At 40.5% G+C, this 25,615-nt stretch overlaps 1 protein-coding gene across 3 annotated transcripts in view; it reads left to right on the plus strand.

The window, feature by feature from the left end:
• arhgap32b (Rho GTPase activating protein 32b) overlaps positions 1-25,615 on the plus strand; it is a 203,368-nt gene that overhangs the window by 42,211 nt on the left and 135,542 nt on the right. For all 3 annotated transcript variants that reach the window (XM_074671654.1, XM_074671655.1, XM_074671656.1), the window contains exon 2: positions 19,334-19,454. In XM_074671654.1, the coding sequence (XP_074527755.1) occupies positions 19,360-19,454 (95 nt within the window). In that variant the 5' untranslated portion in view covers positions 19,334-19,359. The remainder of the gene's footprint in view (positions 1-19,333; positions 19,455-25,615) is intronic.

Here is a 25,615-nt window from a genome sequence, read left to right on the forward strand (position 1 = left end):
CTTTCAGAGCGGTCTTAGTCTGATCAGCAGGCAGCCTGCCACTGACTTCACTGCTGCAAAGAGACGAGTGCTTCGAGGGAGGAAAGGGTTTTCAAACGTTAAATTACTACCAGGGACAAAAAGTTTCACAGTTTCTCTTCTGCAGGCACCGAAACAAACTAATGGCAGCCACCTTATCTTATCACATGAGAGGCATCTGCTTTAGGTTTTTCAACAAGGAGTTAGTGCCACTGATGGACTCAGCTGCTGAGGAGTTTAATCTTTTTATTAAGTCATGAAACAGCCATGAATCTCTTTGTAGCCTCCAAAAAATCACATATTTTACTTCACACACTTGCTGGAAACAGAAACGGATTACGTGGATTGAGGAAATCTTAAAGATAGCGCAGGAATTTTTGTGACTTGTTAGTAGACACAAATTCAAACTGGGCTCTTCCTCCCCCTTGGCTCAGTGCCAGCAGCAGTGGACAGCCACAGCCTTGGACCGCGACTACGTGAACACACTAACTAGCCCAGCAACCACCTGTAGCATCCCATTTCTACATGGGAGAAACTCAAGAGCATGGCATGTTGGCACAAGTTAATCACTGGTATTTGACACATCTGGTTAGTCATAGGGATGGGTACCGAATGAGGTACTTTTATAGGTACCGACTGAATTTTGTCAAAAGTACCAGGTTGGGATGTCCCTATATTACATTTTAGCTTCCGATACGATACTGATTCTGCCGCATTGAGTATTAGTTGAGTAGTAGTACCGATATTTATCCGATACAATATCAGCATTAAACATGCATACTTTTATTACTTATTTTGTAGTGTGTCATGTTAGAAAAGGCTTGATTAAGTGATATTATTCAAACAAAGAACAGTAGTCAGCAACAGTAGGTATGAGGAAAAACTGACCCATTTATTATTAACCAATGGGTAACAGAAATTTTAACATTAAACATAAGAATATACTAGTAATTGAATGAAATAAAGAATAAATTAGAAAACCCAGAAAATAACCTAAATAAATCAAATAAAAACTGCAGGAGCGGAGTCTGGAATGGACTGATTATATCGGAGATTTTAGATGCATTCGGATACGATACCTATATTTGTTTTTTTGCTGATATCAGACCAATATCAACATCGGACTGGGACACCTCTAGTACCGGGTACTGATTCACCTAAAATCAAAAGGTACCATGTTTAGGTACCTAAATGCATCCTTGTGACGGTGAGGGAGTGGAAGAGTAGGCGATTTTCCATGCTGGGCATGAACACAGCATTTCAAGGGTATGTTAAAAAATAAATATGTTAAATGAAAATATATAAATATCTATTATTATTAAACAAATTGATATTTTATACCACATAAACACAAAAGAGTACCAGAAATTGGTACTGTTGAGTACAAGTACCAGTTTCTTGGTACCGGGCATCGGTACCGTACCGTTTCAAATGTGAAAGGTACCCATCCCTAGTTAGCAGAAAGCAAACTTACATCACTTTTCATCTGAGCTGCTCTTCAAGTGCCTGAAAGCGAGTGAAAGTTGAGCTAGGCTTCACCCTTGTTTAAGAAAAAAGCTTTATCTGTTCTGCGTTCTGCTTCAGTTAGGTTGTGTTTTTCTTTCTCCATTCAACATCCACAGTCGTAGCTGCTCAGGATTACTTCTCCCACTCTTTATTAACTCGCAAAGTCACTTGCACACTGGGCACACTGTGATTAACTGATGTAACCACTCCTACTTTCCACCCAGAAACGTCACATTACAACCAAAACATCAACATACAGGCAGAGGAGAGGGTTTGAGGCAGGCACAGACACTGACACACATATATAGTGGTCAAGAAGTGACGACTGAGCAGGATTATTCCTGTGAAAGTATATATTTTATTTTTCACAAAAATCCTGCAGACTCTTCCTCTAATGCAGGTCAAACTCTACTTTTTAAATTCTGAATGTCCTCTCTAACTGCGACAGACATTCTCCTTCACTTTGTTCTGTCCTGTAGCTTAGACAGATTCCAGGTCGTTAAAAATGTTGAAGAGGCTGCACAGAGCAGGGTTGGACACAATCAGAGGAATGTGGAGTGTGGATCCAGCCTCGTTCAACAAAAACACAGAGTGTCAGAGTAAATGTCAGCTCTGACAGACACATTGTAGAGTTACAGCAAAGACTGACAGAGCCCAGAAGAGGCAATAAGAATGCTGCTCGTTATATAACCAAACCCAATGTGTCATCATTCAAATGAATCATTTTACTAAACAGTGAACATGTGTCTTTACATTGTTTGCCTCACAGGTTTAGAAGCTGCACAGTTGTCTCTGCTGATGAAAAAAAACACAACCTCATATAAGAAAACTTTATTTTACATTGCATGGTGTTATACATCACATAGAGATGACAGTGAGGAGCAGCAACATAAAAAGGCATTTTCAGCCTCAGTGCTCAGACATTTGGTGTGTGAGGGGTTATTTTATGATGTTTCCATTAAAAATGGTCACAGTGGAGGGCGCAAACAACTTCTTGTATCCACTTTTCTGTCTAGTTGGGCCTTGAGGAGAAGTGTAGCGAGGACATTACATCCCAGAGACTAATAGCAACAATTTACAGCAGGAAATGAACACTTGCAAAAGTAATCTGGTGTCATATAAACTGAGTCCTTTATGAATTAAGAAAAAACTTGGTAAGTTTCCCCTTGAGAATTTACACTTGACTAAATCTGCAGGGGAGTGAAAAATCAAACTTATAAATCATAATTGTCCAGAGTAATAGCTCTGTTCAGTCTTGGCATACCATTTTTATTTTTATGCATAGCTAAGAAAAACATAATGTTTTCTTCTCTCATTGAGTTTATAAATGTCAAAATCTGCTTGTTCAGTGTTTTTCCACACTCTGTAGTCTCTCTGTGCTCGCTGTTCAGGTTGACTTCAGTGCGCACACTTAAAGCTCAAACACTGGATGATTCTGTCTGAGATGCACCTTGTCATTGTAAACTTTTCCCCTGACGTTTCTTCCGTGCACAGTCATGTACCTTCTCTTAACGTTTTATCAAACGACTAACTGGATGTGTTCATCTGCTGCAGAGATGATTCAGGAGGGTGTCGAGCTGAAGTGCTCAAACTGTGAGTCACAAAATGTTGTCGGTGGGGAAAAAATGAATGGGGCTTCACTGAGACCCAGTGTGGGAAATAACTCCTTCCTCTTAAAAACTCCTCTTTCATGAATATTCTGAAATTACTGCTGAAGATAAAAACCTGCTAACTGTGCTTAAATCTGCTTTAAAACATTTATGATCCTCTTCCAGCCTCTGAGTGTCTTCACTGTAAAGTTCAGTCAGCCTCTCAGCAGAGCCAGTCTTTTTCCTTTAGGATCATCTGCTTTAAACTGGACTATATGATGCTGTAATCAAAGAATGTGTCACTTATATTACAATTAGCTTAACCCTGCTTAGAAAGGATTTTGTTTTTTTCTTTTGTTTATCCAAAACCTTCAAATAAACTTAAAAGTGGTGTTAAAGGAGAAGGCATTGAGCACAAACCCTGATCATACCACATATCATAACATCAAACATGTCATATAATCTGCATTGAGGTGCAATTTAGAGAAGTGGTAGAAGTATTCAACTTATGCATTTGAAAAAGAATCCCTTCTAGATGTTGTCCATACTTAAGAATGAGAATATCAGCACTAATATAAGTTATCAAAATGCTTCCTAGCTTTTACTCTGTAGCTTCTGGATTGGGTCGAGCAGGACTGGATTAATGTACGGCGTGTTGACATCTCCATGACAACACCACGTCAGCTGACGAAGTTCAGAAGTGAGAAGAGAGATCTGTGTTTTTCTCTGCTGAAAATGATTTCTGTGATTAATTTTGTAGCGATGGTGGACACAGGAGCCTAACTGTCAGATAAAAAAAGGACAAAAGACCAGAAGAAAGTGAAATGGGAGAGTGATACATCCTGAGCTAAAGGCTAACACAGGGGCCAAACTGTTTGTGATGGTGTTCATTCCAACCCACATGCAGCAGTAATTCTGCAGTGGTCTGTTCAAACAGATGAGTGCTGGCTCAACATAACAAGGTAGGGATGGCCAGATACCAATACTAGGTGTCTGTATCGGGCCGATACCAGCCTTGTTTCAAGGTATCAGCACTCGAGAAGGCTGCAGATACTAGCAGCAGATACTCAAGGCAAAAAAAACTTATGTGGAGCGAGTCCTCCTTGCCACTAGATGCTGCTAAATCCTGTGGTTCAATATCACTGCAAATGTGCACCAGGTCCTGTTCAAACAACATGAATGAACCAGGAAGAGTTAACATCTAAACTTTTTTATTTTTCACTGTGGTCAACTTTAAAAAATACTTAAACTCTGACAGTTGTTAGTTTTATTGTGCACTTTAATTTTTTTTTTTCTTTTATTGATCAAAAAAGTTCTAAACTCAGAGAGAGTTGTTTGTGTTTTATTTGGACTTAATGGCAGAGTGACTGTGCTGTCTGATCAAAATAATCTGTCACTGTTAACTAAAATTTTATGTATCAAAAGTGCTAGTAGTATCGGTACTCGGTATCGGTGAATACTAAAGGAGGAGTACTCATACTGGTATCGGTCTGCATAAAAAGTGGTATCGAACATCCCTGTAACCAGGACTCACTGACCCTACACATTACCAACACAGCATCTGGATGTCAGTAGCACAACATTTTGATGGCTGCTAAAATCAATATAAACTGATATTTCACTTGTTGTCACGTTAGCTTACGGATACGTCATAGCACCAAGGCTGCTAGTATCGCTACATATAGCCGGCAACTGATGCACGGAACAAACTATCATTTGCTTGTGGTCACAATTCAAACAACAGCACTACATAACTATACTGATAAATACCTTAGCTTGTTGCGTTGTATCCGGTCTTGAACACAGAAAATTTGTTGCAAAAGACATGCATGGTTAAAAGTTACATCTTCATGACAGTGTTCATGAGACTCTGGGCCAGAAGGTGGAGACGCAGTCCAATTAAAACAGATCCTCCTCACAGCAGCTTTAAGTTCCTTGTTTGAATAAGTTATAGTCTGCGTGATACGCTTGTTTTCACATGGGGATTTAAATTCCAACTGGCTTGGTTCAAGTTTGAGATGAACACAGAATTGAGTCAGATTTGAGCATAATATTCAGCAATATGTACAAAGCACCACAAAGTCAGTGGGTGAACAGTGTCAGCAGGCTTTCTGATCCTGGCTAACAACAGCAGAGCTAGCCCCAGTAACTGCTGGTTCTCCCTGCTGGTTAAAGAGGGGGTAATGTGCTTTTTTAAGGCTTTATACTGTCCCTCTGTTAGTCTCGTAACTCAACATGCTTAACTGTTTAAATTGATCTCTATTATTCTTACACTGGTGTTTCAGAGAATACTTATTTCAACTTCTGTCTGAACCCTGTCTCTTTAAGGCTCCTCAGTTAGCAAACCCCCTTCCCTGTTATTGGCCAGACACCTGGAGACTTGTTAAGGGCAGAATCAGAGTCATTGGCTGGCCTTGGTGTTTGAGGCCCGTCCCTCCAAGGTGTGATGAAATATTTAGCAGATCAACACGTGATAACCTCGTGGTTTTAGCAAGTCTCGCTAAGATCCTGTGAAGATCTCATGAGGATTTCTTTTTTAGCTGAACTTTTTTAACAGTATACAGACAGATTCAGTGATTTCTACAACAGATGAATTTGTAGCAATTTAAAAATGATCATATTGCATATGGACAGGCATTGTTACTTGACACTCATGTTGTAAATATGGTTAATACACCCTCTTTATGGTCCATGTGACTGTGCTGATGATACATCGCTCCAGCCCAGACAACCAGACACGGCCTTCATACAACTAAATTACCCTTTTCAAAACCAAAACATGACATTATTCATGTGTTGACTGGGGAAGGTGACAACGCTGACTCGTCTTGTCAGTGAAACAGGAGAAAGACTCTAACTAGCCAAACTAGTGAACACTGTACTCCAGAGTAGTTCAGTTAGAGAAGAACTGCTGTCAGTGACTGATCTAATGTTGGAGACTTTATATCAAGAACATCACATGAATGCTCAGAAGGCTTTCCATAAGCTACAGCCACAGTGTCTCAGTGGTTATTTTAGCTGAACACGTTTTACTAATTACTTTTCTGCTGTTTATACCAGGCACCGTGAAATTGGTACATGCTGTAGCAGTCAGCCATGCAGTCGCACACACACACTCTGCAGAGGCTCAGCAGAGTTCAAACTGTTGCTGAGCGCCCAAATAAGTGTGCCTTGTACCTCTCAGATGATGTAATCATCTCATTTGAATATCAATAAGTTTGAAAGGTCCCTTCTTCGGTGGAAGGAGAAGGGAACACGGGAAGGGGTGCAGTCATCCAACTTTTTCTGAAGACCTCACAGAGATGGGAAACAGAAACTTAAGAGTAGTGTTTCTGTTCATAAACAGTTAATGATTTAAAGTTGATGTTTAAAACCAGAGGCCAAACTCAACTAGGAAGACACACCCAGAGACTGCACAGTGTGAACAAACTGGAGCAGACGTGTTCTTTTTTGTTATCAAGCAGCAGGACTGTTTTTGAACACTTCTGTCTACCACTCTTACAGAGAAGCGTTAGTGAAATTCCAGCACTGGAAGCATCTGACCGGCTGACAAACAAACACGGCCGCACTTGATAAAACTTCAAACTACTGTGGTGGGGCAAAGAAAATAACTTGGACTATAGTCTGCTGCTTTTCTAAAGCCTGCACCTGCACAGGGTTTTGAATAACAATGTGTTTCCCAGTGCAGCAGAGAGGCTGTTTTCACTGCTGGAGACAGGACAGCACAGAGGAACACTGCTGTTTACAGCAAAACACACACTTTTTCATCTGATGAGAAAATCATACACTTTTATTTGAACATTGTCCCAGGAGGGAGAGGAAAGAGTTGTAATGAATACAGTTAACTTAAACTTTTATACATTATGTACACAAAACTAGCAGACCCTTAAACATGTTTATCCATACTTTAATACAGTGGTTCCCAAAGGGCTGGGAAATACTGATAGGGGATCACAAATTACCTTCAAAAATAAAAAAACAAACACAGCTGCATATTTTGTGTATTTTTATAGTAAATAGAGGTTTAGTTTTATATGAAACCATGCAAACAGAGCATTTTTTAATTTGTTTTCCACATTTCTCTATTGACACAGGACCCCTGGGGTGACTGAGCCAGGATAATGATGGCATCAGTGAAGACAAATTAATTTAGGAAGCACAGCAATAAGAGCACTTACACAGTCTAATTCTCTCCCAATCAGCTAAATTAAACATCTTAGGCCTCTTTTTTAAAATGTATTTCTGTTTTTAATTTGGCCTGTCGCAATGTAACTCCACAGCAGGGGGTCGCTGGTCTCAGGCACCACTTTTTTGCTGGTTGTGGGTTGAAAGGTTTGGAAAACTGCTTTAATAAGAAAAGAAGCGTTGATATGTGGGTAAGTTAAGATGCACAATATTGACTTTGCTCTTGAGCTCAATACTGAAAGGATAATTATTAATATATTTTTTAGTATTTTTAAATGTGTGGTTCATACACACCTGAGGGCAGGAAAAGCTTAGTGATTAAGATGCATTTTTGATCATTGATGCTCCGTTGTAACAATTCTGAATGCAGTAAGCTGCAGTTTTGACTTTTAAATAGCTCTCATTTTCTTTGAAATCAGAATAATCCTGTGAGCACAACTGTATTTTTTTCAAACTTGGCATACTCACTGGACAGAAGTCCATTTATTATTAACCAATGGGTAACAGAAACTGATTATATCTGTGATTCTAGATGCATTCCGATACGATACCGATACTTGTTTTTTTGCTGATATTGGACCGATATCCGATATCAATATCGGACTGGGACACCTCTACATTTTATTGGTTGTTTAAGTTAAAACATAAAGATTTTATTGTTTCACAGGTATTGTTTAATTATTTTCAATAAAAATAAGATTGGAACATTGAAGGTATACGCTGTCAGTTATAAAAAATAAAAAATAAAAATCGGTATCCGCCAAAATCTGTAGCAGCAGGTCAGGCTTTTTTAAAGATCGGAGATCGGCCAAAAATTTGTGATCGGTGCACCCCTAATTTTGTCCCAAATACACAATCAGGTGGTGAAAAAGTTGGTTTACCTTGAGAAAAGTTGTGTAATCAAGTGCTTTTCACTGATTTTAAAAAAAAAATCCAATCATGTATCAGATAGAGGTTTTCTCTGCTAAACTTTGCTCACAGATGCTGGTTCAGTGAACCTGACCACACTCATCTCTTTTTGCTGCCTAGCTGCAGCTTTGTATTTTTTCCACTGCATGTTTTTTCAGATGATTTATGAGACGTTTCAATGGAATGTGACGACTCTCTGCGTCAGGCTTTGACAATCACAGTCGAAACAGGAATGGTGAGAAACATCCACATCAGGGACGCCATTATCTGTTGACGTGTTCTTCTTTGCATGTTGTTGTGGATTCGTCCCTCCTCTTACTGGGTCAAATGGTCAGCCTGATAAGTGAATGAAAGCATCTTTTATTTATAGTCTGTTAATTAAGAGTGTACACAAGACAGTATTGCTGTTATCAGTCTGGTATATACATGCAAGTTTTATGTTATTTTCATAAACATGCAGGTTTTGAAATCATCTTTTACAGTTGCTCATAAAGACATCTAAACTCAAGGGTTTTTGCAGTGTCAAACAACCTCACAGCCATAAAAGCTGAAGGTGTGCTCACATGACATTGTGACTTCATGTGAAAAGAGGAAGTGATGAATCATCATGTATTTTGTCGTGGTGAACAGGGACAGAGGAGCTAGAAGAAAGATAATGAGCTGAATATCTGCTGTAACGCTGTGATAACTGATGTAGGATTCAGCCCAGAGAAATACTCTTGTTATAAAATTTACACCCTGGAATGATTGGATCACCTACTGTCGCAGACTCACTGCTTTGCATTTGCTCAGCAGAAAGAGTAAAGAATTAAAGCTGCACAGTTTGGACAGCTGAGTATTGGGAAATTGGTAGCGCAGAGGACAAAGCATGTCAGCAATTTGATTTTTTTTTGTTAAATCATTTTTCATTTTCACTAAACCATCTGATAGCTGTGAGTATGACTGTTCATGTAGACTAAACATTCACATTTCATCTGATGGTAATGAAATAGTCTCAGGAATAAAAAGGTCGCTAACCCTGAGCACGCCATCTGTTGTTTGGGTCCAGTGACATGTCTCCATCTCTGAATGAATTTTTTTTTTATTATCTGTCTGGGATTTAGACCCACGGAGAATGAACTGATTCTAAGCGTGCATGAAAGTGTGATGCAGTCTTTGTGTCTGCATTTTCTCTTTCAGCTGTAGCTGCAGTGTGTGAGAGGTGAAGAGGTCGTGGCAGTGAACTTTGACCCTGTTGTATTGATTTCATGTAAAAGGATTCTCTGCAGCTCTGTTTTCGCAGCGTGGGGAGGGAAAATGCAGTCGAACCAAACACCAGGAAGTCTGTTCATTTCTTTACCGTTGTGTTGATATAACTGCTAAAACCTGCAGTTCCTTGGGTGTCCACTTGAGGCTGCCTTCAAAACCTGTTAGGTCTCATTTTAATTATTTCAACACCTGTTTTTTGTTCTTTGGACTAAAGTGTTTGTTTATCACATTTAACTCATTTCATTTGTGTCTTTTTCAGAAATTCAGTCTTCTTTTTGTTTGTCCTGTTCAGTGTTTATGTCTGATCATCCTGAAGCTCCATCTGCTCGGTCTCTGTCTTATACAGGCTCTATGGCTTCATGTGTTGTTCCCTCCCTCAGTTGGAGACACCTGGACTCTGTGTACCTGTTCAGGCTTCATTCAAACAGTGTCCAGGTGTCTCTTCTCCTCAGGTGAATTAAATGAGCTCTCATTTCCAAACTCGACTGTTTGGACAGTGGTTTCTCTATCAGTCTCATCTGTCTTGTGTCTCAGCGTATCTTTTCTGTTACACCCACATGAATTATTTCAACAGTAACTCCAAACAAATGTTGGCGTTCTGCTTCCGTCTGCGTGTCTTCACAGTCTGTCCCTGCTGTGTTTTGATACTCAATAATCTTGTAGATTAATTTCCTAAATAACTATCTGAATTGTTTAAAGACTTAGCTTAGATAACTGGTAGAATAACTAAGTTGCTTTTCAAACACAGTGTGGTGCTTATTAGTGCTTCAGGTCCAGCAGCTCATTAAAGACAAGATCAGGGTGCTGGTCTGACTCTGAGCAAACAACAGTTCATTTGTCCCTTTATTTTTCACTTTACCTTTTGTTTGGATCAAATTTAAATAACGAGGAGACAATTTTAAAATGTCCTTTTTTTTCTTCTCGAAGCTCCTTTTTATTGAGTTTACTGCTGGCAGAAGCTGCTGAGTATCACATTAAAGAAAATACAAAATAATTTATCTCTCCAGAGATACAAAATGAACCCTATTACAAAAAACTGCTCAGTAGTTTGAAGGTGTAAACATAAAAGAGCTAATGCTACAAAGTTTTTGACAAACAGAGATTAAGCTGTTTGTTTAAACTGTAGACAGCTGGACAAGTCTCTAAAGTTGGATGATTTTAACATTTCTAGACGAATGACATCTTCAGCTCTAATCAGTGATTTTTTGTCCTCAGTATTTCACCTACTCTGATTAGATTGAGGAATATTAGCTGCGTAAAACTATCCAGTCTTGATTTTCAATCTTCTCTCAGCTGGGCCCTTGTCCACCTCCTCTTCTCTCAAGGTCAGACACTTTCTGTGTTTTCTGCTGCATCAGGTATTTCAGCTCAGCCTGCTCTGTCCTGCTGCCTGCCTGGCATACACAAACTCACTTCCTGGTTGAAATGCATACCAAACAGGTGTGTACGTTGGTGTCCACAGCTTATCAGAGCAGGGTATTTGTAGGGACCCCACTATGTAAGAGATTATAATACATGGGACTAGGGCTGCAACGATTAGTCGACATAATCGACTACGTCGACGAAAAAAATTCATCGACGCAAATTTTAATAGTCGACGCGTCGTATTATTGTTTTTATTGTTGTTGTCACATGGTGAAATCAAATACCAGGGGGTAATACTTATCTGTAACTTCAGTTCACAGCATGAGGTGCTGTGTTATTGGATACTTTTATGGGAAAAGATCACTAAGTTCATACGTGCGGAAAGTTGATGAGGAAAAACCCAGGGCTTGAAGACCTCCGGCATAGTGCCGGAAATCCGGCGTAGACAAACCTGCCAGATTGTGAAATCCTGCAGGTCGGTCTGGCTGCCCTCCGTTGATTTCACTCGATCGAGTTCCGACTGAACCAGTCAGGAAAGAGAGGCGGGAGCTGGAGAGAGCAGCTCCCGCCTCTCTTTCACAAACAAGCAGCAGCGGCCCAAATCCGCTACGTCATACCGTGGCTTGATGCGTATTGGTCTATGATGAGTGTGACTGGCAGAACGATCGTCCAGTATGGCACTGTCCGTCTAATTTGTCAGATAAATGTGCTTCGTGAAGAGAGTAATTAATGACGGAGGCGGAGAGCAGAAGCAGCGTAGCAACCCCTTATAATGAAGCAGTGATATTGAGAGATGTTTTTGGACAACAAAGAAGCTTTTTAAGGCTTCAGAGAGCAAGTTTACCACGTAATCGGGATACCCGCTCGAAAACTGCGCCGCCAGCGAGTCTGTAATCACGCAATCGGGCGCGCATGGATGTATTTTTCATCCATGCGAATTTCTGTAAAACCGTCACTCCTACTAGCGACTTCGGCGGGTTGAATTATTTAATTGTAGTTTTCTGAAACGGCATCTGAAATACTAAACCCATTGCAGTATGAGACTACGACACCACAACTCCCACGAGCACTGCCTGCACACAGTGTTTGCTCATTCGTCCTTTCACAAAGTCTTACTACTACTCTCTACTGTGAGGCGCCCCAGACGCGCTGGTCTTCAGCCTTCGTCTCGGACACTGTGACAGCTCCCGGTGTTTAGCGCCTGATAACGTGTTTTAAAACTTCCTCGCGTCTTATTTGCTCTCTATGGTAAACGGATTCCGGGATTTAAGTCACAATCTAGCGCCAAATATTCCGTAACTTGTTAAAAGTGAGGACATTTATAAGATGGAGCTCATTTAAGCTCACAGTGCACCGTTCTCACCAGCAACACTCACCTAGAGCAGGGGAGGAGGAGAAGACAGGAGCACACGTAGAGAAGTGAAACTGATCATAGATATGAGAAGCCGTAGGAACAGTATTTAAACCTCCTAATAAACAAACATTTAAAAGTTATATGTAAAAAGTTCACTCTGGAATTACTGTAAACAAACCAAATCATTCTAAATAAATGAAACTTATGGTCCAGTGTGACTTATGTAGGCCAACGTTATTTTCGTCTTCATGACGCATTTTTTTGACTGATACGACCTCAAAAAATGTATGATAGTACTACGCAGTGACGTGTAGTACAGAAAGTATGGTACTAGTTTATTAGTGAAAAATTACTGTTGTAAATAAATATTAAAGTAGACAGTGTTTCTAGAAAGCTTTTTTCAGTTTAGTTTTTATTTTTTCAATTAATCTTCAACCTTCACAACTTTCATTGAATGCAATATTATGCTCCTCCTTTAATTACTTTGTTTCAATAGTCTGCATATTTTCATATTTAAGGAGCACAACCATTTCAGAGCTGAATACCTGATTTAGGTAGTCTTTATTTGAGTGTGCACAGGGGTCATTTATATTTAAAAAGGTTTTAAATCTATTTCAGGTAAACTTTAGCATTTCATCATCCGCCTTGATCATATCAAACATAATTATCCAACAACAATATTGTGGACCCTACCAGAAGCGATGGCCACAGGTACTTATGCTGTATCGCTGACTGACCGTTTGTGTGAACAAAAAATTAGTGTTACTGTGTTTAATGTTGTTTTTATTATTATTATTATTAATAAAAACAATATTAAATGCAGTAAACGCCCCCCCCGCTTTCAGGCACAGGATTTTTTCCTGCTTCAAGCCCTGAAAACCCCACTTCCCGTGAGCGCTGTGCGCTTACGGAGGCTCTGCATCTCCGGCTTGGACAGACTGACAGCTCCCGGACTTTAGCGTCTGATAACGTGATCTAGAGAGTCTCCTTCACTCTCTGTTACCAACAGTTTTTCAGGATCTAAGCGACAAACTAGTGTAAAAAATTCCCCTAACTTTTGAAAAGAGAGGAAATTTATCACTCTCAAGCTCACACTGCAGCGGTAACACTCAGCGGGGAGGAGGAGGGGCGGAGTGTGCATGAGCGAAGTGGAAGTAGCGCATGTAGAGAAACGAAACTTAACGCGTTGTCATGGAGAGCTGGGAGAGAGTCAGACGGGATCATACAGAGAGCAAAGCCCCAATGAGCAAATAAACATTAGAAAACAAGGCCAAAGTCACTAATAAGCGGTCTGTCCAACACTGCGTACAACAACTTAATTTCCCTGTTACCTGCTTCATTCAGTTTGAGATTTAGCCTATTTATTTTTTGTATAGCCTAGTACTTATATTTTTTCACGTCATCATGAATGAAATAAAGACAAATAAACAAACGTGACACAGGGCTGACCAATCAGAGATGAGAACCTTACTCTGGGTAAATGCAGTAAAAATGCAAAACACAGGTTGAATTATAAAGGTCTGCACCTTTTAAAGGCCAAATTAGGTTGAAACTCAAAATAATCGTGATTAATCGACTAATCGAAAAAATAATTGATAGATTAGTCGACACTAAAAATAATCGTTAGTTGCAGCCCTACATGGGACACAGTATGATACTTAGTGAATTTGCAAAACAACTTTTTGTATAAATTAATTCTAAATTTGAAAAAATCTTTTGATGCAGTTGACAAAAATCAACAACAAAATTAGTCACAGATGACAGAAAAAGGTGAAAAGTTATCCCACGTTTTCATTGTCTTGCTCAGATATTGAATAACTGAGGAGTAAGACAGTGTATTTTTATTAAAGTGGGAGTATTATGGGTTCACCCAGAGTAACATAGCTGGACATTCAATCGACGATATGCTTTTCTCACAAGTTGATTCCATCACGATTTTTGGGGTGCAGATTCGATTTGAAATGTTATTTTGTGATATTTATGATTTTTGTGATTTTTAGTTTATTGTTTTAACACCAGACCATGTAAAAAAGTTAAATGATGATGATAATGTCTACAGACACGGGGTTCACCGATCACAATTTCCTGGCTGATCACTGATCACCAATCTTTAAAAAAGCCTGACCTGCCGATACCAATTTGAGTCGATATCGATTTTTATTTTTTATTTTTTATGACTGACAGCATATACCTTCAATGTCCCAATCTTTTTTTAATGTAAATCATTAAACAATACCAGTCAAACAATATAGTCTTTATATTTTAACTTAAACAACCAATAAAGTGTCCTGAGTTTTAGGTCTCAGAGCAAAAAGCGACAATGGCTGGCTGTGAGACTTTCCCAGACGTGTATATGATCAGTTTCATATGTAAGGATGGGCCAATCACCAATCCCCGTTCACCGATCCCCCAAAATTAAGAAAATCAGCACAGATCGATCTACTACAGACTATAACAGGAGCCATATTTTTCCATAAAATGCACATCAACATTTCACCCTTTGCTAGTGAAAAGCCGTAATGTTTTTCCATTCCAGTTTAAAAACAAAGGCTAGAATGAAGAATTTGAATTTGAAAAAAAAAAAATTTTTTTTTTTACTGGGAACCCCAATTTTGGTATTTTCAAACAAAAAATCCTGCTATAACGATTTTCAATTTTTTCCCCTACCCCTATTGTTCATATGTTGTAGAAATGCTTGAATCTGTAGACTGATAAAAATGGCCTATTCTTATAAAGTCACATGATCTTGGTGGGTGGAAAGCCTCAAACACCAAGGTCTGACCTGGAAAGATCTTCAGATGGCCGGCCAATCAGAGGGAAGGGGGAAGCCTTTCTCACTTCTTCACCCTGCTGCTTATGTCTTCTTCAGACAGAAGAACCAAGCAGTGACATCTACAGGTATGGATGCTGTTGTGATTGTATGAGCTTTCAACAAAATCCACAAAAAATATTACCAATGATATATAACATTTCATGAGAGCAGCCATTTTTGAAAAGAGCCAATATAGGGAGAAAGAAAGGACATTTTTAATCAATGTAATGTATCAATATGAAAGGTGTGTAAATCAATACACTATTATGAAAACAAATGTCACAATGCTTCAGAGCATTGATATTTTAGCACGGTACTGCAGTATATGTATGCAGGTACTGACAGTAAGGTCCACAGATAGATTGATCTCCTCTTTGTCCTGTGAGAGGCCGAGCTGTGTGATTTAAGTGCAGGACGTTACAGAAGCACAGGACATGGCATGAATCTCAACATGGAGCCTGTGTCACTGACCACTTCTTACTGTGTTACTGCCTTTACACTTACACCACTCATCTCACCAGCTCAAAGCAGCCAATACCACAGCGTTAATGTTATCAGGTGAACACTACTGGTGTGAAAATATGAGATCTCCAAACAACCTAAACATAGAGTTTAGTGAAAGACTGTGTGAGAGGTGTTAGTTCAAAGAAGAATAAGATCCTGGTTGTTTCTATGAGCAAAATAATGACTGATACTTATTATGAGCCCCAGGAGCTTCTTTTTCTTTTAGGCCATTGGCGCTGCACCATGAAGGGTGAGGAACTTAGGCTGGATTTGATTACAAATACACAATGTATCTGAAATATTTTCTCTGGTGAATAGTAGTTTAGCCTCTGAGATGGAAAAAAATACCCCAAAATACCCAACATGCTTTATTTTATACTTGAAACCTGTGCTGCTAAATTATTTTCCTGTTAACCTTGTGGAGTCTTTGAATAAAAGAAAATAAATTCCTGTGTATTTATCTATAGAAATGAGTGGAATGTAAACAAGCATGCTGCCTTGAAAAATTCCTTAAATTTCAGGGCAGTCTCTTATTCACACGTGGCCTTCCTTTATAGAGGGAAATTTACCTTGTCATTTGAGAAGAAGGAGGGGCGTGACATGAAAAAAAATTATATATATCAATGGGTATATGTATTTAAACTGCTCACATGATTTAAAAGCTCACAGATGATGGTCTTTGGAAGTGGTAAGGAGCTCATGCAGTGACTTCCAGCACAGAGTCTTCAGTTTTCAATGCCGTGAGATTGCAGTCAGTTTCTGTCCTTGTCCCTTTCGTACAGAGAACTCCTCAAATTCTTTGAGTTTTTTTGATGATATCGTGCACAGTAGATGATAAAAGCTCTAAATTCTCAAACTTTATGCTGGGAAGCATTTTTCTGATGGCTGAACTATTTGCTCATCCTGTGGTTAACCTCTTCCCAAATTGATGTCTGTGAGACTCAGCCTCTCTGGAATGCCCTCTGTTAGCCAGAACTGTTAAAAGTCAGCTTTATTTTTTCCCCTTTTCTGTAACTGTTAAAAATCTTTTTTTCACTGTTTTTATTTTTTGGGTCACAGACTCAAGTTTTTTTTTTAAATGTGTTGTTGGCACCAGATTTGAAGGAGCACTTATTTTCACATCAACACTTGACATGCCGTCTTTGCATTATTTTCAATTAATTGTAGTTTAGATGATTTGTAAGTCAACAAGATCTATTTTTAATCAGCATTTCACACTGTGCCCCTGCTTTTTTTGGAAATACAGCCCTGTTTCTGAAGGGATAGTACACGTAACTCAGTACTAATGTAAGTCCCTCTTGGTTAACCTACAGGCTTGTTTTCCTCGTCTGTTTTTTGCACTGATATTGTTGTAATCCTTGAATCATAAAAAAATAACAGAATGTACCATACAGAGCTCTTCAGGGATGTTTGTCTCATATATGTATATATATATACACAGTAAGTCTCTGTCAGATATAGGAGCTGCTTCTTCATTGTGGCCTGTGAGGATCTTCTCCTCCCACACTCACTCCTCCTGTGCCCCCCCTCCTTCCTCCTCTCCACCTCCTCCTGCCGTCATCCTCCTGGGATTAAACCACAGCCATTGACTGCCACAGTAAACATGGACTTTTCTCTCCTCCCAGTTTTACTGGGTCATTCCTGCTGTTCCTGTCGTCTATTTCAGTCTGCTGATAACATCATGTTAGGATTTCACTGGGATGTGGTCATGTGGTGGGTTGTGATGTGGCACTTTAACCCAGGAGGGTGTTCTCTGCTGTACTAGTAGGGATGCTGATGATTCTGTGGACAGGGGATGAGCACTGATGATAACTAAACTAACGTTAAGTACAGGACAATATATGGTGATCAGGTGGTTTTGTAAAACAGAATTCTGACATGAAAGTTCCATGTAACGGTATTTTAGCTGTTTACAACATGCCCTAGTTGTCTCTAAGCAAAAATCATTAGATTCAGCCTCTGTGGATGCTCTGAAGCCCATTTGTGAAGTAAAAAAGGTGAAACAAGTACGAGTTCTTCCTCCTGAGTACTCACTGATACCCAGCACTGATACTACTAGTACTTTTGATTACGGGTGTAACGGTACATGTATCCATGCCGAACTGCTCCATGAGGCCGTTCGATTCAGTGCTGTATTCAAACAAGTACAGTAAGTTTATGTTAGCCGCTGCACATGGCTCTTTAATATTCACGTATGTACTCGTCTATGATTGGCTGAGCAGGGAAGGTGTTTTAATATTCATGAGGAAAGTGGTCTGTGATTCGTGCTTTGCGATCATGTGCATATCATGTGGACGTGACGTCTCACGGTGAGCCAATCAGAAGATGAATATCAAAGAGCTTCCGTAGCCACAGGAGCTTGTGTCTGAATTGTTCATCATGGCTGCTGCTAACGACCAACCGGAGCTTGAAGAGCCTCCCCCCTCGCTGTATGATGGCAAGTTTTTGGTTTAATAAACATGCTAAACAAGCAAATGGTTTTGCGTTGTTCCATACTGTACCGAAAATGTACCGAACCGTGACCCTAAAACCAAGGTACGTACCGAACCGTGATTTTTGTGTACCGTTAAACCCCTACTTTTGATACATAAAATTTCAATCACTTTACAGTTAAGTCCAAAATAAAACCAAAATAACTCTTTCTGAATATACGATTTGTTTTTGATAAATTAACTAAAGAGCAAAACAAAACTAAAAACTGTTGGAGTTTTAGTAATTTTTTAAAAATAAACTGAAGTGAAAAATAAAACAGTTTAACTGTTAACTCCCCCTGGTTCATTCATGTTGTCTGAACAGGACCTGACACACGTTTGCTGTGGTATCAAAATGCAGCAATGTAGCGCCAACTACTGGCGAGGAGGACTTACTCAACGTAAGATTTTTTTGCCTTGACTATCAGCTGCTGGTATCGGCTGCCTTCATGAGTACTGATACCTTGGAATAAGGCTGGTATCTGCCCGATACTGAAACCATTACTCACTCATCCCTATTACAAACATCTCACAATTTTTAGGGAATTTTTAACTTTATTGCTGGGAGGAGTTTTATGCTAACATCTGGATACAAAGGAAAAAACAATTTGTTGGCATGCATTTCTGAAGACATGTGTAATGTCTTGTTATCAAAAGATGCTTGGAGATTACTGACAAGACTTGCTGATGATTTTGAAAAATGTGTCCAGTTGTTTTCAAATGAGGATCAGAAAGAAATCTGCTGGTTAGAGAGCCGAGACGTTATCATCTGTACCTGGCTGAAGTGGTCAGTGTTACTGGGTCTGTGTGCTCTCTGTGAGCTGTGTCTGATCTGCTGTTCAGTCAGTGGATGTTTCCACACGGTGCTGTTGTTAATGAGACACTGAATAAAACTGGATTGTCTGACCATCGATATTCTGGGTTTAAATAGGAGACCCAAGAGAGCTCCAACACTGCAGGAAAGCAAGAGCGTGTGTGTGTGTGTGTGTGTGTGTGTGTGTGTGTGTGTGTGTGTGTGTGTGTGTGTGTGTGTGTGTGTGTGTGTGTGTGAGTGCCAGAATCTCCATGTGAAGTTAAATCATGCTTCGCAAACCCCCATCAGCATGACTTATTTCATCTTCTCACTACATACACAATCAATTAATATTTCTCCCCCCTCTCCCCTCCCTCCTCTTCCTCCTCTCCCTCCTCTTCCTCCTCTCACTCCTCACATTCCTCCTGCCTCTACATGTGATTTCTCTTATCTCATTTGTCTCTCTCCCTCCTGATCTACCTCTTCACATCTTCCTCCTCCCCTCCCCTCCCCTCCCTCCCTTCTCCTCCTCCTCCTCCTCCTCCCCCTCCCCTCCCTCTCTCTGGGCTTCTCTGGCAGGCTGCTCGTTGCAGTGAGTCAGTATCATGGAGGCAGGCAGCGGGGCTGCCGCAGCGGTGGGGAGTGCAGCGCTAGGACTGCTGGGAGCCGCAGCCACGTCCAGCCATGACATCCTGGACAGGTAAGGAAGCTCCGCAGGAGGCTGACACACACACACTCAGGGATGAATGAGAGTGAGGAGGAGTGTATGAACTATGTGTGTGTGTGTAGAGAGAGATAGAGGGGGACCACACCTTAGGGTTTGGTTTGGTGAGCATGCTAGTTTGTTTATAGTCAGAGTGAGGGGCTTGGAGAGTGTGTGAGTGAAGTGTGTGTGTGTGGCTATCTCTTTACACTCTGCATGTGTGCGGCTTCCTCTGGCAGTTATAGAATCTGGATTGTGTGTGTGTGTGTGCATGTGCTGAGATGTGTGTTAGTAATTTAAGGGGGGGTGTTACTTGGCTTCCTCTATGCCTCAAGGAGAAATGACACCGGGGTATGCGCATGCAGAGGGAGGAGGAGGTGGTGGGGGGGAGTCATCAGTGGACGATGTGCTGTAGCTCAGCCGATAGGATGAGTTTGCACAGTCACCACCCCACCCCCTATTTAACCCCCACCCACACCCCATCACTCCCATAGCAACTGGGTGACAGCCATAGCTAGCTGCTGCTGCTGCTGCTGCTGCTGCTGCTGCTGGAAACCCCTCATTCAGATTTCTCCGGCGACCACCGGCTCTCAGCTCGTTACGTCACCGCTACAGCTGTACGCCCACATGCCCGTGCACTGTCATCACCACACACCCTGACGCACGTATGCTTCATGTTTTCGGACAAACATCGCAGTCACACGTGCAGGCGGTGACACAACAAACAGACGTGAATCTTTGTCGTCAGGTGCCGCTGGGATATCACTCATCTCCTCCACGTTAGAGCCGATACTCGCCTGTGAGGGAGAGCTAATCTGCAACGCGGGGAACTCCTTTGACACATTGTACAATCAGAGATGGAAATTAAGGCTGTGACTCATTTGGCTGTCATTCCCTCACTATTTCTGTTAGTCACCACTCACATCCTAACTCCACTGAAAGAACACACTCTCCAGCCACACACACACAACTGTTGGCAGACCATCAGGACAGGTAGGCAGCAGCTGCTCTCTTCTGCATTATTGCAAAAGCTGCATGATGATCGTTTATCCTCAACACTCCATCAATTCGTGTGTGAGTTCATACACTCATGTTCATCTCTGTCGTTCGCTAACGTCATCTTCTTTATTTTTTTTTTGATTTGATGGAAGGGGGTTACAGTTAGAGCTCCCCAGCCCCTCCACCTGCCCCTCCACTCATGAGCAGGGTCTAAATCCTGCACCGGGGTTACCATGGCAGCAACAGCTTAGCATACATTAGACAGCGGTCCAATGTTACTACTGAGAAAGAGTGAGTGAAGAGAAGACAGCAGAGAGAGATAAAGATGGGAGGGAAAACAAAACGGGGAAATTGCTCCTAAATTAGCTGCAGATGATGTGCATTTACAAGAGTGTGTGTGTGTGTGTGTGTGTGTGCGTGCTCAGTGTTTTGTGCATTGTAGCAGATTATGTTTTTTATCAGAAGCAACAGAGATGATGTTTGGCTGTGTGTTAATGCGAGTGCTTTGTGAAAGTTGTCTGGTGAATCCTGGTGGATGGACAGGGCTGGATCAGAGGGGGCTTGGATTTGGGACACGAGGCGGATCAGGAAAGCGACACAGAGGAAAGCAGTGAAGATGCTGTAAAACAGTACAATAATAACTCTTCTACTGCAGATTTAATGTTTTTGTGAGCTTAAAGAGTCTGCAAATTTAAAAGCAACAACAGAAACATGCAGCTAAGACAACATGTAGCAAAAACTGAAACAAATGACTTAGCTATCAAGGAGAAACAGTGCAAGCTTAGGAAACACAAAGAAGTGCTTTTTTTTGTCTTTTTTTGGATTTTAAATCATTAATAAGTCTAAGAAAATCACTTTTCCTGTTGCAGTGTGATTGCTCCAGTTGACCATGCTGGTACACACTGCTGGGATGAACCAATCCAGTCTGACAGATAAGCAGACAGCAGTTTGTCTACAGCAGGAGGCCAATACCAACCAACCAAGAACCCATAAATCTGTAACCCAGTAGATTTGCTGAGTCAAGGCACAGACGCGACGTGAAGGCTCTAATGTTCTAATGTGACTGTAGTAGAGCTGAAACGATTCCTCGAATGATTCGAGGTACTCGATTACAAAAATTACTCGAGTGATTTTCTCTGCCTCGAGGAATTGTTTAAGAGTGGTATTTCAAATAGAGCTGAGGCCATATTAAGAGAGTTTTCAGACCCCTCAAGCTACCTCTTATACAAAATAGCAACTAGCATCAAATCTAGCTTCTTTTCTGGAGTTTGGAGACTAATGGGTCATTCTACAAAACGGGTGCCATTTGGGGCCGCAGCATTTGATGAGATGTACAAGGCACAAAAAATGTGTCAAAGTGTGTTAATAGATTTTGGAGCTACCAATGCAAGTGCTCTTATTGACATGCTGTATCAGAAAACTCTATTTCTTCAAGAGAAACATTTTCATTTGAAAAATAACTGCTCTTTGACTAAAAACAAAAATATATTTTATCCGATTACTCGATTAATTGATGGGATTTTCAGTAGAATACTTGAATACTAAAATATTCGATAGCTGCAGCCCTAGATTGTAGTTGTTTGTTTTAGTCACAAAAAATTTTGTGCCTCTTCTTTTACTTCAGGTCAGTTCCTAACTTAAGCACATCCACCTGAGGAGAATTTAGCCATGAGGCCAACAGCAAATAGTTCAGATCTTTTTCTGTAGCCAGCGGATATGAGAATAACTGTAACGGATATCCAGGCCAAGTCTATTTTTTTTTAGGATGCAGGTCATCTGAACAGGCAAACAGGCAACTGCAAACTTGAGGATACAGCTGGAGAAAACAGCTCTAACTCTATGATCAGATGTATCCGTATTTACTATAAAAGATAGCTGTATGAGGGCAGTGCTTGTCCTCTTAGTGTGTGCATCATGAAGCTCTTTGGTGGAGGCCCTTTTCACACCGTTTGGATGCAATCAAATAAGCCAAACTAGCCATCATCCACCCTCAGAGTAACCATTCACCACCACCCTCATCTAGCGGTGGAAACAGAACTGGACATGTTGGAGACACATTTGCGTAAAACATGAGGAACAGAGCAAATCAACACACAAACTGTAAGTTAAAGACCCTTTTATTTAAGTTTTTCTCACACTTTATGTTGTTATTATGTAGTTGCATGTGTCATATAACTCATAACGTATAAGCCGAACTCATAAGCAGATATTTTTCAAAGGATGAATAATTTGCCAAGGCATGTACGTGTTTATCTTCATAAAAGACTTAAGGCAGATCTGCCAACATTACACTTTGACAAAGATGGAGAGAGCTGTAATGCTCTGTACATCAATCATCAAACTTACTTCTTGGGTGATGAAGCCTGCCATTGACTGTTGATCTGCACATAGTGCTGCACTTTCTGCTGCATGCCTTGCTCTCACATGGCTGTGCATAGTTGTTGACGACTTTTAATATGCTAGACTAACCTTGCAGAGTTTGCATTGGACCTCGTTTTAGTTTATTGTATTGAAGGCGTTTCCGTACTTCCCAATCCAGTTTTAAGCATCTCTTTGTTCTTGTTTTGGCTGTGACTCCTGGTCTGGCTCTGTTCGTTATGTCAGGTTGTTGTTGAATTCAAGTTAAACACAATCTAGTTTGGACACAGTTTGTTTTATTTTGAAAGCCACCGGATGTTTTAGATGGTTTCTGTGCACAACTTCCTGTCTCTCTCGACCTGCTTTTATGTGAAATTGGCTTGTAACAGCTCTGGTATTGGTCTTAAAACTGCGAGCTGCTGCAGACAGGACAAAGCCATCATCACATGAACTATTCAATTTTTTTTTTTACATTAATGCCTATTTTGAATAATCGAAAATCATTTCCCATCCCTAGTTTGACATCATGTACCACAGACTCTGGGATCCTGTGTGTAAGTGTATTAGCATATGATATAACATATAACATAGCACACATGCTCAGTTTTATTTCCTTACAGTTTTCTTAACTCCAGACTAGTTGGCTTAAAAGTCTTCAAACTTCTGTTTAAAAGACGAGGAAATTATTGGTTCAGAAAACAAAGCTTAAGCATTTACAGATGTCTGTCAGGGCTCATGCTACAGTTGGTAAATTCCAAACCATTTCTACAGAACAGGGATCGTTTAATACACAAACCACACAACCTGTTAAAACAAGATGAAGTCCAGTGTGAGCTGCTTTCTTGGAAAATGACTCTTTGTAGAGATTTACGTAGTTACAAGTATTGTTCACATTTATCTCATCATTTTCCTTCTGTAACTGGATCTCTTAAAAAAAAGCCAGGATTTAAGAGTCTCAGTGTGCAGCCATTATTTTAAAGATGAACTTCTATGAGTTCGGTTTCACTTACCTGCAGCAGTTTTAGAAAAGAGAAATGAGAGTGGATCAGTATTCTTCACAAGCTTGGTGCTTTTTGATTCTACTGAATGTAAAATTAATGGATATCATAATGTTTTAAAGCATGTGGTATTGTGAGTATCACTTCTTTTGACTACCTCTCTCTTTACACTCCACATTTCCTGTTTCCCTCAGCTGCCCTAACTTTGTAGGACGAATGAAAAACTATGTTACAAACTAGAATTGAGTTTGAAAGATTTGATCCTTTATGTTCCCGGAGGATCCAATGATAGAGAAAATCTTTTCTGCACACTCCAGGTTTTCATATTGTTATTTTAAGTTGTGCAGTTATCTGTAAAAATATGCTGCTTTTAAAGTCACCACTTTGAATGTCCAAGTTATTAAGCAAAGTAAAATTGATAATAGTTTCTGATGCACCGTCAGCAGATAATTTAACTAAATCCTGTCTTTATCACAAATCTACAAGTTGATGTTTTTTCTCTTTTTACCTTCACTAACTGAACTGCAGCTTTATTCATTATCAACATCAGAATCTGAGTGAAAATATAAGATTGTGTCTGAGATTCTCTCTCTGACTCTTATCACATTAACTCTGATCTTTGGCCAGAATTGCAGCTCAGTTAATGTGTGAAATTAAAATGTTTGAAGTCAGAAGCAGAAACAGTTCATTTAGAAATCAAACATAGTGAAGAAGACGTTAATATACAAGAGATGAACTGTGGTGCTGGAGGTCAGATGTTCTTCAATATTCCTCTTGTCTTGTGGTGATGCTGAACAGCAGCCTCGCTGCTATTCAATGGACTGTTCCTAACACGGCTGTCCATTAAATCCACGCCTGAGTTCTGCTGAGGGGAAAATAACCATCAAACCCAGTGAGCATGGAAGTGTTCGCTCATTTCTATAAATTTGTACCAACAACAGAACAATATGTTCAAAACACTGAGGCATATTTCAGTGGAGCATGGCTGGCTGACTCGGCTGTAGTACATTGTGAACACTGATGTGTGTCTGATAAATAGGCTCGGCTAGAGTTTCTTCCTGTAGGAAGATACAAGTTAGTAACATACTTATCTGGATGGGAATGCTTAATAGAAACAGGAAGAGATAGACGGTCCGCTCCTGGTCCTCCTGCTCTGCCATATGCAGCACAGATAAAGCGCCTCAGTGGGGTGGGAGCTAAACTGCTGCAGACTGGAGACACTTTCAGCCAGTGGACCAGATCCAGAACATGCAGAAGGTTGATGTCTCGTGAGCTGACTACTAATAACTTCCTCCATGTTTTCTTACTGCTTGTTGCTTTCCAAGGCTGTTCCAGCACAGGGGAAATCAAGTGTTGGCTGAGTGTACAATAGAAATAACTCCATTATAGACTTGGGACAGGCTAAAATGAGCCGACCTCAGAAGACCTATGAGTCGAAAATCACTCTATCCATCAAAACTGCCCATTCTCGAGTTTATAGAAAAAGAAACAAGTTTAAAGAGGGGTATAATGCTTTCCCATATTTTAAACATTGATATAAAATTACAAAGCCTTAAGGGGGCTTCACACCGCCGCGCGGCAACGTGCCGCCTCCAGTCATTTTAATGAGGGTCGGGCGGCAGGCGGCAAGCGGTTTTGGCTGCGGCGGTTGGACCCAGAAGCGGTTGCCGCCCACGTGCACGCGCACAGATTTCCCCCTGCCGCCTGGAGTCCAGCGTGTTGAACTTTCTGGCGGCAGCCGCCTGGGAACAGTCAATCACATCGAAGGAAAAAGAAAACCCGGAAATAGCAGGCTTCGCGGGG

This window comes from Halichoeres trimaculatus, unplaced genomic scaffold (genome assembly GCF_033239565.1).
Source record: "Halichoeres trimaculatus isolate MK-OKI-2021-1 unplaced genomic scaffold, fHalTri1.1 fHalTri1_scaffold_6, whole genome shotgun sequence".
Classification (NCBI taxonomy): Eukaryota; Metazoa; Chordata; class Actinopteri; order Labriformes; family Labridae; genus Halichoeres; species Halichoeres trimaculatus.